Genomic DNA, 16,677 nt, shown 5'->3' with positions numbered 1-16,677 from the left:
AATTTTTTCTAGAAAAGCCCCGGTTATGCAATGTTACATCATCAAACTTTGTCGGTAGGTCTGTGAAATAGGCCGTGAAATAGGTACTACGTTTTTATATAAGTGGTCTTAAAAGGGTCTTAAAAAGACATGAATTTGACTTGAAGAAACCTGTAGGAACCCTGCTTTATGGTTAAGTGTCTGGTTTATAAGAAGTGCCAAGGTTACAATTCACGTAGGGGCTCGGTTAAGGTAAGGACAACTGAAACTCGACTCAACACTATTTACGATGGGTATGACAGTGTCACATTTATACCTTATAGTAGGTAGAAAGTGGTGCTTTATATACCCCCCGCCCCGCTGCTTGATGTTGTGTTGGTAGTGTTACGTATTTTAAGTACATAAGCTGCTCCCACATAGCCATTAGGAAGCAGAATCGAACACACAAGCTGCATAACCCTCACATAGCCACTAGGACGCAGGATCGAACACTTAAAAGGACAATTCCGGTATTTTGATCATTGAGCCTTTCTGGTTTGTTTAAGCCCAGTTCAGACCAAAGATTCACCTTGCAACGGCTTGCAACTCGCAACTCCTTGCAACGCCTTGCAACGAGACGGGCTGCGACGTTCTAAAACTGGGCAGTTCACACTGGCTGCAACGGGCTGCGACGCTAGGTGGTTTCCATAGTGAACGCTCTGGCACATGCTGAGAGCCACAACATCATCATTTGCGTAGGTTAGGTTAGATTAGTTAGGTTTGCGATTAGTTAGGTTTGCAATTAGTTTTATTTTTATTTAACTTCAGAGTAGGCTAGAGTTACTATGTCTTGTCATTCTCCACTACATCTGCATTGGAGTAAATAGCTGGAGCTTACAGTTAGTTTAGATTACCCGTTGTTGGATACATAGCATTTTCCGGTCATTTGTCGTCCTCATATCTGTATGTGCACACAATTATTCATGTCTGCGATCATCACAGAGTCCACAAGCAGCAGGTCGCAATCCCCGATGGGTCACAATTCATGACAGCAGACCGTCGAAATCTGCGACCAAACTGTAAATGCGGGGAAAATTAGTCAAACTCCAACCAAATGTTTTCAGGTCATTTGTCGTCCTCAGATTTGTATTTGGACACAATTATTCATGTCTGCGATCATCACAGAGTCCACAAGCAGCAGGTAGCAATCCCCGATGGGTCACAATTCATGACAGCAGACCGTCGAAATCTGCGACCACACTGTAAATGCGGGGAAAATGAGTCAAACCCCAACCAAGTGTTTTCAGGTCATTTGTCGTCGTCATATCTGTATTTGGACACAATTATTTGTGTCTGCGATCATCACAGAGTCCACAAGCAACGCAGGTCGCAATCAACGATGCCACAATCAATCTAGCGCACCGTCAAATTCTGCGCCCACAATGTAAATGCAGGAAAAATGAGACAAACCCCAACCAAATCTTTTCAGGTAATTTGTCGTCCTCATATCTGTATTTGGACACAATTATTCGTCGTAGAATTCAGCAAGATTAAAAGTGCAAATACATCAACAAAATCGGTCGGAGGGTGGTGATGAGGGTTGTGAGGGTCACTGAAAGACAGTGTCCATCCTCACGGGAAGGGGGGGTGGTGGGGGTTGTGAGGGCCGCTGAAACCCCAGTGTCCATCCTCACGGGAAGGGGGGGGGGGGGGGGTGATGAGGGTTGTGAGGGTCGCTTAAAGACAGTGTCCATCCTCACGGGAAGGGGGGGGAAATCCATAAAATCAGCACCTCGAGATGAAAATGAGGCGAAGGTAAGAGAAGGGGCAATTCAAATTTGCAATAACCAATTAAATATCTAAAAATGAATAAAACAAATTAAGAGATGTGAGAGGCTTGGGGGGGGGGGGGCTTGGTTGTCTCTATCTTTAAGTGAAGCCTGGTAGCAGGCTTCCTCTAGCTGGTGCTCTAAATCGAATCAAATATTTGGGTCCTTGATTCGCCTCATTTTCATCTCGAGGTTCTTACAAAAGACTGACATTGTGTCCTCCTCCCTCTGTTCCGTCCTGTTTCTCAGAAAATTGCCAACTGCAGTTAGGACCTCATCTTGCTTTTCTGTTTGCCTCTTTCTTTTACCGCCTGCGACAGAACGATTAGACGCCTGCGTCTGAACCTGAGGGACAAGGCAGGTGCTGCCTTGTCCCTCAGGTTCACTGCTCTCCTCTACTTCCACGTCCTCTTCCTCGTCCAGTCCCTCCACATCATTCTCTCTTTCAACAATCTGTAAAAGAAAAATAATATATATAATAATATATCAATACAAATGACACATTATTAATCGCCTGCACCGTGCATTTTAAACTAAAGTCTATTTTACAATCACCTTTGACCCCACAAAGCATTAGCGGATGGAGTAGGCCTATTACCAGCAGTAAATATTTATTTATTAAGCCTACCCGCTTTCCAATAGGCATTTTTAGCCCCTTGTTTTTACACAGGAAACATACATGTAGAGAAAATATAAAGATACTGAGATACCGTTTGGAACCGTTGGTCCCGTTAAAATAACTGTAAATCAGCTCGAGCCTAACGTTATCTACAATCGTTCTTCAGAAACAAAGATAAACACCGTTAGCATCTACAACTTGCATTTAATAAGCCTATATATTAGGCCTACAGCCTAAGCTATGCCTTTATGAAACGAAAATAAAAACAGGAAACAAGGAAAGGAAAAAGTAACAGAAAAGAAAAACAAAGTATCGCCTCCTTACCGGATACACCAATTGCCACCGCAATTTCACAACACGCTCTCCTCTTGCTGTCCCTGTTGCTGTACCCCTTGCTGCCAACGTCGTATAGGACAGGTTGATCCTCCAGCAACCAAATTAATTTCTCTTCCCTCTCCTCGGACCAGAAGTCTGCCATCTTCGGATCTATTTATGCTGGAGTGGACAGTACGGTACCGGGACGGAGTAAGGCCGTGACGTACAAGTTGTTCTGTGCTGTGATTGGCTGAAGAGGAATAGTTAAATCGCCGCGTTCTAAAACTGGACCTTGCGATTTGACATGTTCAATCTCTGGCGACTCCTTGCAACTCCTTGAGACGCCTTGCAACTCCTTGCAACGGCTTGCAACGACCTGTTCACACCGCCCCTGCGACGTTCTAAAACCGTCTCGTTGCAAGGTGAATCTTTGGTCTGAACTGGGCTTAAGGATGAAATAGAGTGGGTGACACCGAAATTTGAATTATTAGTCCTTTCTCGGGTATTTGGCTCATTTTTTTTCACCTTTCATTACCTGCACTAAAGAGAATAAAAGAGCGCATCCTCATTGTTTGATTGTGGTCGTAGGTGTTGTTGTTGGTGCTGAGTTACCACTGAAATCAGTGGGTCAGTGGGTGGGATCGGTCGTCAAGATGGCGGCGCAAAGCTACAGTGACGTCACGTGAACCTTATGAATAGGTAACCGCGACCAAGGATTGGACCACTTTCTTCCAGAAATAACGCAATAGTAACAAATATTGTGGAAGTAGTAAAAAAGGTAGTAAATTCACTCTATTGTTACGTATTTTAAGCACATAAGCTGTCCCCACATAGCCACTAGGAAGCAGGATCGAACGCATAAACTGCAATAACTACTCCAGCCACAGATGGCAGCACCTTTAGACGGGTGAGGATGGCGAAGCCATTACTTCACACCGGTCACGCCCACTTCACATAGGCCACGCCCACTTGACGATCACAGCACGGAATTCAGATTGAGAGGCCAGAATCAATAGGTAGCCCCGCCGAGAGGACCGTATGGAAGCCCATTCCCGCCACAGGAAAAAAAAAAAACACCACAAACTATCTCATAATTATGAGATTAAAAGTCATAATAACGAGATTTAAAGTCATAATTACGAGATTTAAAGTCATAATTACGAGATTTAAAGTCATAATTACGAGATTAAAAGTCATAATTACGAGATTAAAAGTCATAATTACGAGATTTAAAGTCATAATTATGAGATTTAAAGTCATAATAACGAGATAAAAAAGTCATAATTATGAGATTTAAAGTCATAATAACGAGATAAAAAAGTCATAATAATGAGATTTAAAGTCATAATTACGAGATTTTCGACGGTTAGCCTGCCCCCTGACCTCACTTCCTTCAAGTTCGAAATCGGCACGACAGAGCGGCACGCGCTACTAGGCTACCAGTCGGCGCCATCATTTCGGACCTGAGGCTGATGAACCTGCAAGTCATCACTTCTCTCGGTCATCCTCCTATTCGCAAGGCGAAACAGCAAGGTAACCGAATTTGTAGAGATGCTCTTTTAAGCCTATATTCAGTAATTCAGCGTCTTTTCATCTGGTTTATGTTTCCTTTGAAAAAGCACTCTGCTGCAGCTATGTTAGCTAGTTCTAGTATTAGCACCGTGTTAATTTTGTCAGCTATTTTAGATTTTGTCACATTTTAGTCATTGTTTTCCTTTGTAGTTTTAGTCTAGTTTTAGTCGACAAAAAGTCCTTAAATTGTAGTCAACTTTTAGTCAAAATGTTTTCTCTTTTTAAACTAGTTCAAAGTGTTCGAAATCGTTCCCTATCACGGATATAGTGCACTATATAGGATGCTCGCCATTTTGTAGTGGTGTTCGAATTCTGAGTACATAAAAAGTAAATTGTTAAGCCTAATTTCTCTGATATAAAGGAAATTACAAAATAAGCCAACGGCAAGAATTAAATGACGTACAGGACGCGAACTCAGGTCGCCCGTATTGCAGGGCCTAAACCACTCAGCCAACTGCTGGTTCATAAAGTTGATGGAATGGAGTGGTCTTGAGAAAATATCCACGATAACAATATAGGCATATCTCAATTAATTTAATTACTTTATTTGCATCATTCAATCTTAAACCCTTAGTGAAAATATAGGCTGTTTGTACTTCATATATGTACATTTATGACAAAATCGTGAGGACTAGGCTTGTGACAGACACGCACATGTGGCGCTCGCGCGGTAATAGCTCATTGGCGCCACCTAGTGATCATTATGTGCAAATGCACAGCCTCTCATTCAAATGACTTAGGGGTCATTTGACCCCTCTTGTGGCGCTAGTAGTAAGTAAAAATGGCCCGGCGTGGGACGAATTTCGAATTATAAATATGTACAATGCATAATGTTAGCTCATCCATGTGCTCAATGCATCACAATGTAGTTGGCATCTGTTCCGTTCGTTAAATATTTGTGTTGGCCTCTCACAGGATGGATGAGTTGTGCGAGTTCTTGAGGTCGCGGAATGTACCAGAAGAAAACATAAAGCAACTGGAAAACGATAAGGTAACTAGTCTGTTAATGGGGGAAAGATAGGCTAAATTGTGTGTTTATGCATTTTTTGATTTTTTTTTTAATTACTGCTTCTGTTTATGTTAAATTATATTTGTTTTGTGGCTGTGTGTGTGTGTTTTCCTCTTTTTTTAAGATCGATCCCAATGTCCTCCTGCTCATGAACGACGACCAGTTAACCGAGTATCTACCATCATATGGAGACCGACTGGCTGTCCTTGGATATTGCAGATTGAAGGGGAAGAATCCTGTTGCCCGCAAATCAAAACTTTTTGAGCGACTGAAAGCCAAGTTAGCAAAAAGTGACGATCGTGAACACTTGTCTGAGAAGTTACCATGTCAAAATGCTCAGAAGAAAGAGCGTAAAATTGAAATTGGCTGGTTGAATTTCCGTGACGGGAAATTCTTACAAATGAGGGCCAAAAAGGGGGGCGGGACCAGGAAAATCTCTGTGTCCAAGAATTGTTGTAAAGATCAGTTAATTGAACAGGCCAAAAACCTGTTTTTCCCTGGTCAGAAAAATGCAGAAGGAAATGTTCAAGATTTTGCGATTGAACTAACTGATTTTCAGGAGCGCCCGTTAGATCCCCTGACTACAGTTGGGGATCTTTATGAAGTAACAAAGCTGCCCATTTTACGCTTTTACTTAGCAACAACCAAGAGGGATGGTTGCAGTGAGAATCAGCTTGCAGCCTCACCCAACCCCCCTAGGCCTAGTTTACCTCTAGCTGAAGGTCAGGAAACCGCAGATGTGGTATATGCTAGTAGCAGCAATGTCCTGTCTGATACAAACAGTGATCCTGAGCCCTTCGATTGCTCCACTGTTGAAATGACAGATTGGGCTAGTGTGAGCGAAGTTGATGCCGCCAATGCTGTAGATGACTTTGAGAATAGTGGCACAGTTACCTTTTTCCAAGGACACCTACATGATCTGGACTGGGTTAGCCTTGATGATACCTTACAAACGTCTCCTCGGGCATCAAGTTCATCTACTCCGACCCTAGATATTGCTCATGTGCCCATTGATCAGAGTGAAAGAACAAAGAGAATAATTGTTGTTCACCGTGGGCAGATCCTGAGAGAACTAATCACACATTTTTTGGACGCGAGTGTCATGCGAGATGATGTTTTCATCCAAGTAATTCTTCCCAATGGAAGTTTGGAAATGGCAGTTGATGAAGGTGGCGTGTTAAGGGATGTGCTAACTGAATTTTGGCTGGACTTTTATGAGCAATGCACTTTAGGAAATGCTTTCAAGGTGCCTTTTCTACGCCATGATTTTGGTAAGCAGCAGTGGGAAAGCATTGGCAGAATAATAGCAATGGGTTGGCAAAAAGAGAAGTACCTGCCTATAAAAATAGCCCCAGTAATTTTGGAGAAAGTTGCCCTGGGAAGTGTGAAGAGTAGTCTTGTTGACTGCTTCCTGAAATATGTCACAGAGTCAGAGAGATTGGTGTTTGAATCCTGCCGTTCAGATTTTGAAAGTGTGGATCAGGAAGAATTGATTGAAGTAATGGATCTCCACAGCTGTCGAAGAATGCCAACCGCTGATAATATTGAACAGCTCTTGGAGGAGCTTGCCCACCAAAAGCTGGTTCAAGAACCCGCCTTTGTCCTAGAGCAGTGGAGCAAGGTGCTTGCACCCTTTAGGTCAGATTTGGAAGGCATTTCAGAAGCGTATGTAAATCTTCATCCAACACTGAGGAAGGTGATTAGGTCTATCTCTTACCCCACTACTATGAACGACCAGCAGAAGAACATAGGAAAGCATCTTAGCACTTACCTTAGAGAATCTGACGCACAGCACCTGTCTCTATTCCTTCGGTTTTGCACTGGCTCTGATTTGTTTCTTGGTAAGACCATTACTTTGAGCTTCACGAATTTGCAAGGTATGCAGAGACGGCCCATCGCCCACACATGTGGATGCTACTTGGAGTTGCCAATTGATTATGACAATTACCCGGATTTCAGACACGAAATGAACAAAGTATTGGAGAGTGGTGTGTGGGCAATGGACATAGTTTAGTTGATTCAGCTGCCATCAGCAGCCTCCTCATGTCAAGATGATTTAATGCAATATGTAATATGTAAATATGAAATTATATAATGTACTGATGTATTAATGTAATGAGATTTAATGTACATATTTTGATATGTTGGATTATGTAAATATGTTATTATATGTACTGTTGTATTAATGAAATGTCTTGAAGTCATCCCGACCAATACATAGTTTAGCAGATTCAGATGCCATCAACAGCCTCTTCATGTCGAGATTACTTAATTTTATGATTTTGAGATGCTGGATTATATGTAAATAGGAAATTATATAATGTAATGTGATTTAATGTAGAGACTTTGAGATGCTAGATTATATTTAATGTGTAAATATTTAATTATATAATGAACTATTGTATTAATGTAATGTATTAAAGTTATCACCACCAATACATCGTTTAGCCGTTTCAGCTGCCATCAGCAGCTTATATATATCCCCAGCAATACTTATGTTGTTTTCTAAAGCTGTTTTATGGGAAGATAATAAAATAATAAAAGTTCATTAAATTGTGGCTAACTGTTTAGTTATTTCCCAATAATCAATATTGACGCATGATTAATATATTAAGTATAATGTTTATATCAAATATATTTATTTTTGCAGTAGAAATGTCAACTTAATGTTAAAGACACTACAACGATTGGAAAAAAGGGGTTAAGACACACAGTATATTGTTAGGCTTGTATTGTTGCAGAACCAGTTAAAGCCTACTCTAGTTACAAATAGGTGCAAGTTAAGTTTTGCTAAATGAGCTGCAGTAGGCCTAATGCTGAATTAGGCCTACTGCAGCTCATCTAGCACAAACAACTACCCCTGCTTTTAAGGCTGTAGCAATTCATTGTTAATTAGCTGTCTAAGTCTTACATACAGATCTACTGTCTTGTACACGTCGTTAGTTAATTCAAGGCCATGCTCAGACATAAGCCCCACACAAATGTGAAACACATCTTCATCACATGGGAAGTCTTTGTAAACACACTCCCCCAAGCAGGCCTCGATCTTCTCCAGACTTGGGCGATACAGGTAGTCCGTGGCCCCGTAGAGTTGAGGCACTGCATGGATGATGGATGGACGGCCATGAGGACTTCGTGAGTTGTGCACTCGACGCATCCTGTGCTCATTCCAGATGAATGCGACCTCCTCCAGTTCTGCCTGATAAGACAAGGCTCAAAGTGAATACAAATGAAATGCAATGAATTGCATGAAAAAGCTTTCCTGCAGACAGAAAGCAATGTGTGGTTCTTGTATTTAACTTTTTTGGTAAAACCAAATCAATAGTATAGTGTAACAATAAAAATAAAATAATACAAATAAGAATAAGCCACAGACAAAAATAAAGCAGTGAATAGTGAAACTTACCTGAATTGTGGAAAGAAAACAGAACTGGACCAATGACTTGTCCAGGAAGGTGTCAGCGAAGTATCCATCCGATTTCAATTTATCGAAAAAGTCCATCCAAAACTGGGCGCACTGACTGCGTAATGTCAGCCACCATCTTTCAATGCGCTGGTTGCCAGTGCTTGGACCAAATGTGACATGTTCGATTTCAAGTTGACCCTCTGAAAAGTGCATGAATCTTTGCATTTCGGCCAAACGAACATTTTCTGTCCCTAAATCTACCCGTAATCGTTCAGGGCAACCTTGAGCTATTAGTACAGCATCCATGAAATAACCAGCAATCACGTTCGGATCATTATTAGTTTTGTATGCCTCCAGCCAGATGAGTCTCCTAGAAAAACCATCTATGCATCCACTTATACAGATCCCATACGGTTTAAGTTTGTCATAGCCGTCAATGTGCCAGACGTAATTGGGACCCCGGCTGTGATATACTCTCCGCCGTAGTCTATTTCTTGATCTCAGGTCAACTCCCTCACTGTCCAACAGCCGCAAGAGAACACGTACTGTTTCCCTGTCGGTAATAATGCCATTTATCCAACATTTTTGGTACATCCAACGGTAGCCATGACACTGCCCAGACGTTTGGAGTTGCGCTTCAATGAAAGCTGCCACCTCGGCCACATCTGTCTTGCCCTTCCTGCGCCACAATCTTTTCTCTCTCAGAATCCTTTCAAGTGTCCGCTTGCTCAGCACTACCCCATGCACCTCAGCCAATACTGCCAGAATTTCATCATTTGTATATCGTCTTTGGAAATATTGCTCAATGTGGTGATCCAACTCCATGACGTTACGACACTGATCTTAATGTAAACCATCTAGATGCAGCCTACTGTCATGACTTTATATCTCGTAATTATGACTTTAAATCTCATTATTATGACTTTTTTATCTCGTTATTATGACTTTAAATCTCATAATTATGACTTTAAATCTCGTAATTATGACTTTTAATCTCGTAATTATGACTTTAAATCTCGTAATTATGACTTTAAATCTCGTAATTATGACTTTAAATTTCGTAATTATGACTTTAAATCTCGTAATTATGACTTTAAATCTCGTTATTATGACTTTTAATCTCATAATTATGAGATAGTTTGTGGTGTTTTTTTTTTTTCCTGTGGCGGGAATGGGCTTCCATAGGACCGGGCCTATGCCCGGGACTCGAAGTAGTGCACGATATTAGATACAATTCTCTCCCTTATGCTTCATAGTTACCATACCGAAATAAGCCTACTTTAACAAATAAAGTGAGTTAAAAGCGATCAAGGATTGGACTACTTTCTTAAAGAAAAAACGCAACACTATGATTCCTGCATATACCCTGTAACAGTACATTTTGTTGTGTGTGGACGCCACCCAGACGAGAATTCCCAATTTTTTTAATTTCAGAATGTTGTTCCCCACTCTGGTGAATATACAAAAAAATGAAGTACTCGAGAAGCAAAGGTGAGCAGTTTATTAATTGTTCTAATGACATCAGGATGTCAGGAGCAACGAAAGCAGCAGACCCAGACCTAGTACTGAAGTGAAATGAAAATTGAGTGGAAGTAGGTAGGTGGGCGGTGCCAGGCTAGCTCAGAGTCACTGTCGTATCCATCCCAGTCACTCTGGAAGTTGTTCGATTTCAGCTTATTTCTAAACTGTTCGGACAGACTCTGCGTTGACTGGAACCATATTGGTTCCAGTCTAAACTTGAGCATAACAGTCTCTTGCATGCTTCATCATGGTGGTGACTGTTTGCTTCTTTTTCAAAGTTAAGCTGAGGAGACCCTTGATCCCTTCTTCATTTAGTCCCCACAGCTCACCTTATGGGAGTAAAACAAAAAAGATAACGGCTACATTAAAAATCTCCGGAAAAACACTGTACAATATAGTATTCCAACATATTAATCAGTCCCTCCAGAAACATGTGGCGTTTTTTATGTGATTGTTGCGGCCAAAAATCCTTGATTATGCGGCACGTTTTCTTAAAAAATGCGATAAAATATGCGGCATATTTATGCAATGAAATTGCGTGAACTTGCAAAAATTGCGGGAACTTGCGAAAAATGCAGCTTTTCGATGACGTTCACGTCGCTTAATTACGTCACTTAATGTTTCCATGGCAACAGGGAAATGGCTGCTATTGTGTGAAGTAAACGCAACATTTTTCAACTTTCTGCTAAGATATGACTTTTTTGCAATGAAAATGCGGGGATTATGAAATCATGCAATCCCCGCATATTTTGCGCGGAAATCAGCAATTGATGCAGTGAAAGTGCGGCATATTTGAAAATGTGGCCCACGCATGAATATGCAGACTTTGGCTGATAATGCGTTGAATTGTGTGATCGCATAATCGCGTATTTCTGGAGGGACTGATTAATTAAATACTGACTTTTCAATGGCTCCCTGTGTTACGTATTTTAGGCACATAAGCTGCCCCCACATAGCCACTAGGAAGCAGGATCGAACACACGAGCTGCATTACCCTCACATAGCCACTAGGAAGCAGGATCGAACACTTAAGCTGCAATAACTACTCCAGCCACAGATGGCAGCACCTTCAGATTACGTCACATAGGCCACGCCCACTTGACGGGGAAAAGCGCGTGTTTGAAGTGGAGAGGACAGAGACTATGGGTAACCGCGGAGAGAACCGGGCTTAAGCCTGGGGCTTGAAGCTCACGATATTGTCCCTCACACGCGTTGGATACAATTCCCTCCCTTAAGCTTCATAGTTACCATACCGAAACATGTCTACTTTAACAAATGAAGTGAGTTAAAAGCGACCAAGGATTGGACCACTTTCTTCCAGAAATAACGCAATATTGTAAAAAGTAAAGTTATGCGCAACTACTGAAAATATGGTAACGAAACATAGTTCCTTTTTCAATTTGGTGCCACGTTACTTTTCCCAGGGACAGATTTGACAGCGCTACTGCCTTCTCAGGCAGTATGCTATTGCGCAAGCACGCAGGCGCGCGCCTGCGCAATAGTCCCTTCTCAAGCTCTCATTCCACACCGACCGTACGAGACAGACGCTGGTAGCGTGAAGCTGTCTCTGCAATCAGACATTGCTTCCGCCGGCATTTTGAAAGCCAGTCCTTACGTCAAAATACCAGCAGTGGAACGAGATAACAACGCTGTCACTGTTTACCTGTCTAAAAACATGGTTCCCTTTCAAAATGTCGAGAGAAAGGGCTTTAAAGAGATGGTCAATACACTCGATCCCAGGTACGCGTTACATGCCCGCACACACTTCAGCCAAATTGAGATTCCAGAACTATACGGCAAGGTCCGCAAGCAAGTGGAGAAACTAATCCATACTATAAACTAGTGTTCAGAGGCATTTATATCGAAATTAGAAGATAAAATTAACATACCATGAGATAATACCGTTACCGTCATACCGTGATATAAATTTTAGTCCATACCGTACAGCCCTAATTTGAGAACTATCTTGTTAAATTCGAAGTAAGTCAAGCTTTTTGGAGCAAGAACAACAGCTATTTGTTTGCTTGATTCACGTTAGCTACCGCTTTTTTGATGTGATGTAATTTACAATAATATTGTATTTTTAGGACCGAGTCAACGCTGAGTACTGCACGAATGTAGACCTTGCATATAGTTAGATTGACAGCCAATTGCACGAACGAAAACTGAGCGAGAAGGGTTTACAGCATTAAAGTTCTTGTGTTGAATATTAAAGTTTCAGTACGTTATATTTTGATAATAAAGGTCCTTACAGTTTTTTCATTACTTGACTATTGTATCGCTATGCTATGCTATCTATTCCTTGTTTACATTGCTGGCCATGACCGATCACGTAGAACGTCAACGGCTGACGCTGCTGACTGGCTATTGTAGTCTACTGTACTGTAGGCTACTCCCTGATGCCACATGACAGCTAAAGATTTAACCATTTAACTCCCTCTCTGACTAATATTGAGTAAACTAACCATGGATAAATCCAAGAAAAGAAAAGTGGCAGAGGAAAATCGAGATTTTAATTCAGAGTGGACAGATTAATTTGCTTTCAGTACTACTGATGCAGGCTTACCTATATGCTTAATATGTGGCGAGAAATTAGCCAATAACAAAAAATGTAAAGTTGAAAGACATTTCCAGAACAAGCACTCAGCATTTGCTGAAAAGTACCAAGCAGGAGATGAAAGGAAAAGAGCGATTTCGGAACTGCTGCGGAAAGGTGAGCAGAGTAAAATTACTTTCAAGAAATGGATCAAGTCTCGAAATTCAACAACTGCTGCTAGTTTTGCGGCAGCTCAGGAGATCGTCAGGTGCGGAAAGCCATTCACAGTTGGAGAATACTTGAAAGAGACATTCATTAAAATATCAGAACATCTATTCTCGGACTTTAAAAACAAAACTGAAATTGTTCAGAAAATTAAAGATATGCCTCTCTCTGCAAAAACCGTAAAGGACAGGACCATTAAGATGTCAGAAAACATCACCAGTCAACAAATTAACGACATAAATTCAGCTCCAGCATTCTCCATCGCCTGTGATGAGTCAAGTGATGTGAACGACATTGAACAACTAGCGCTGTTATGCAAATACGTGAACTCTGACTGGCCGCAGGAAGAAATTATTGAGTTGATACCGCTAAAAGGCCAAACACGGGGGGAGGACATTTGTGAGGCTGTGGTGAATTGTTTAAAAGCCAAAGAAATAAATACCACCAACATGGTGTCAGTGGCTACTGATGGGGCACCTAGTATGAGAGGAACACAGAAGGGGTTCATTACTTTACTTCAGAAGTCGCTGGGTCGAGAGCTGCTGACGTTTCACTGCATCCTGAACCAAGAAGCACTGTGTGCTCAAACATTTCCCCCCGAATGCAAAGAGATGACGGACCTTGTCATTCAGATAGTCAACAAAATAATGGCAAAAGGGTTAAAACACCGACAGTTCTGTTCATTGTTAGATGAAGTCGACAGCGCATATTCGGATCTCCTGCTGCATAACAAAGTCCGGTGGCTGTCCAGGGGAGAAGTACTTAAACGGTTTGCGGCTTGTCTGGAACAAGTGAAAACTTTCCTGGAAAGTAAGGGCCTCACCTATCCAGAACTGGAACACCCAGATTGGCTGGAAAAGCTGCACTTCATGGTGGATATGACAGGTCACCTTAACATGCTGAACAGAAGTCTCCAGGGAAAAGGAAGCACTGCCCTTCAGCTGCTGGAGTATGTTTTGGCGTTCGAGCGCAAGATGACAGTTTGCCAGAGATGTGGAGAAAGGTACGTTCTCTCACTTCCCCTCCCTGAGAGAGTTCAAAACGTCACACAACAACATCAATTGTGAGTACTTGCAGCACACGATCATTGCAATGCAAACTGCATTTGGACAAAGATTCAGTGAGTTCAGAAAGGAAAAAAGCACATTATCCTTCCCCGTCACACCCCTGGACATCGACCCGTCCATGCTGAACATGTCAGCATTCACTTTCGTGAGTCAACCCGATCTTGAAATTGAACTGGCTGACAAAGAGGTATGGGTGTCCAAGTTCAAAAGTCTGACAGCTGATCTCGAAGACGTCGCCCGTCAGAAGGCTATTCTCGCTCGAGAACACAAATGGAGCGAAATAGAAAACCTTCCCAAACCCGACAAACTTGTGTTTGAGACATGGAATGCAATTCCCGAAACTTATCACAACATCAAGAAGTATGCCTTTGGAGTCCTGTCCATCTTTGGATCCACATACTTATGCGAGCAAATATTTTCTAACATGAACTATGTCAAATCAAAATATCGCTCACGCCTCACAGATGTCAGCCTGCAATCCTGCGTTAAGATGAAGGTCACGTCCTACAGCCCCGACATAGAAAAGCTCAGCAGTGATGTTCAGAAACAGAAATCACATTAAACAGGTGAGGACACTACCATTTAATAGGCTATTATTTTGCACCAAAAAATATATATTTTAGAAACTGAGCTGTTGTGTTATTTTGTTTTTTGTTCAGATTCGATGGTTTATTGCTGTGGCCGAGGAAAAATCAAGAGGATGACAACAAACCTATGTTTACCTGTTTAGGTGTTCTTCATGTTTAGACTTATTATACTCGTTCTATATGTTTGATTTATTTCAAAGTTATTTCTCCTCTTCATAAGAGTTTGAGGTTTTCCTGTTAGAACAGCAATAAAATGTTCTTCAACATCTTTCTCTTTGTTGTTTTATAATTTCATGAATGCAACGAACTGTTATTTTTTTACAGAGTGTCACAAAAAATGTCTGTGGGGTGCGCAGCGTTAGCGTCTCCGGAGGGGGGGGGGGGGGGGGGGGGGGGAATTAAAAAGTGCGGCTCCAAAAAAAAAATTTTTGCGGGAGATGGGCCAAAAATGGCTCTTTTGATACAAAAGGTTGCCGACCCCTGTCCTAGGCTAATACCAACAGCAAATTTTTGTATAATAAAGGGCTACATTTTTAATCGAAATCTGTCAGTAGAAATCTTTCCATTGTATTGTATTCTACAACCTCCGTAATGAATATTCACACTAAATCCCGCCCAGGGTAGCTCAGAATTCGAGTAGCCGTATATCTCGAATCACCGAACAGTCCTTGGACCGATGACTTCCCCCCCCCCCTGGCAAACAGGCATGACATCTCGTTGAGCGTGTCTGCACGAGTGGAGAGAGATTTCCAATGCTTTGCCATCTCGGCACTAACAATCTTCCTCTACTCAAGTCTCCTTATTGCCATCACAACATTGAATGTCTTCCTCTTTGTTTTCAAATCTACAGTGTCTGGGATACAGGTGTGGAAAATAAGCCAAAGTATGATTATTTTTCAAAGAATTTCTGAGATCATCTGAAATAAGGCATATTTGGCTCTGTGCTACTATGTGAATCATACGAAATGGGCAACTGATTTGTGTATATACCACCATGTGAAAGTTGCCATGGCCAAACTGTCTTGCCAGAGAGAATGCTGTCAAAGACGATTCTTTCTGTATCTGGAACCCTGCTGTTGTATTTGTAAACAACAGATCTAAGAATGGCCTTCTCCTCTCAGATTTTGCGCCGAATCCGGGCCCGACCTTTGCTGCCATCGGCGTCTTTGTAAAGGCGCTGGGACCTTGTTTTAATGCTGGCCACCAGCACCTCCATTCTACTAATCACCGCGTCAAAATCGGCATTCTTTTGGGACGTTGTTGCTGAGAAGAAAAGAAGTGTAAACATTTCCCTTACTTTTTCAAGGTACTAACTTAAATGAGCTAAGTCTCAATGTAACACAGAAGGCCACAGGGAAGTCATAAGGATTCTGCTATTTTTCTGCAGAACTGACACATTGATCAGTAATAGTATAACTCTCACCTTCTGCCCACTCTTTTATATCAGTGACCCAGCCCTCAACTTCAGCCTGTGTCACTGCCAGTTGGATTCTCATGAGCTCCAGGTCCTGAAGCTGGCTTTCCAGGCCTTTTGTGGCCTTTAAATAACAAAAGACGAGAACAAAAAATAAAAGTTATCCCTTCACAAATATACAATAGAAGGCATCTAGAATATAAGCAAAAAAAATGACTCATGTCTACCTTCTGATATCGGCGGGTAAGTGAAGTAGCCAAGTAATTAAACTTTTGCTGATTCCAGCGCATGGCCATCAGCGTAAGCATGTCTGTACGTCCTGCAAAAAGTAAACTCATCTGTGTTGTACTACATGTCCCTCACCTGCCGTCTTGTGCCTTTTTCTCATGAACAGAACAAATTATTAGCAGAGAGTTGACATTGAGGGAGAAGAGTAATCAAGTAGCTTGGTACGGTGTTGCATGACCGTAGACAAATGGCGCAGGGCAGGAGAGTGGTACAAGTCAGTGTCTCGAGACATTTGGCGTAAAGTCTGAAAATGTGTGAACTCAACAAAGCTCAACATCATTATAAGAATCTGGAGGTACAGTAATTTGAGCGCTTTTGTTAACAGGGTGAG

General features: G+C 41.7%; 2 protein-coding genes across 2 annotated transcripts; one reads left to right on the top strand and one right to left on the bottom strand.

Moving 5' to 3' along the window:
* The first annotated feature begins 3,998 nt into the window (after nucleotides 1-3,998).
* Nucleotides 3,999-7,860, top strand: LOC115547850 (uncharacterized). Its single transcript, XM_030362333.1, has 3 exons — nucleotides 3,999-4,254; nucleotides 5,209-5,284; nucleotides 5,427-7,860. Exons 2-3 carry the CDS (start codon nucleotides 5,210-5,212, stop codon nucleotides 7,314-7,316), a joined length of 1,965 nt encoding a protein of 654 aa, XP_030218193.1. The 5' UTR covers nucleotides 3,999-4,254; nucleotide 5,209; the 3' UTR covers nucleotides 7,317-7,860.
* A 59-nt stretch (nucleotides 7,861-7,919) lies between these two features.
* Nucleotides 7,920-9,679, bottom strand: LOC115547851 (uncharacterized). The gene is made up of 2 exons (XM_030362334.1): nucleotides 8,709-9,679; nucleotides 7,920-8,501 (listed from the first exon to the last, which is right to left on the bottom strand). The coding sequence occupies exons 1-2, from the start codon at nucleotides 9,531-9,533 to the stop codon at nucleotides 8,169-8,171; spliced, it is 1,158 nt and encodes a 385-aa protein (XP_030218194.1). The 5' UTR covers nucleotides 9,534-9,679; the 3' UTR covers nucleotides 7,920-8,168.
* Between the last annotated feature and the right edge of the window lie 6,998 nt (nucleotides 9,680-16,677).

This window comes from Gadus morhua, chromosome 7 (assembly GCF_902167405.1).
Source record: "Gadus morhua chromosome 7, gadMor3.0, whole genome shotgun sequence".
In the NCBI taxonomy this organism is placed as follows: Eukaryota; Metazoa; Chordata; class Actinopteri; order Gadiformes; family Gadidae; genus Gadus; species Gadus morhua.
Note: the sequence above shows the minus strand (reverse complement) of the source record. Positions and strands in the feature narration are given on the sequence as shown.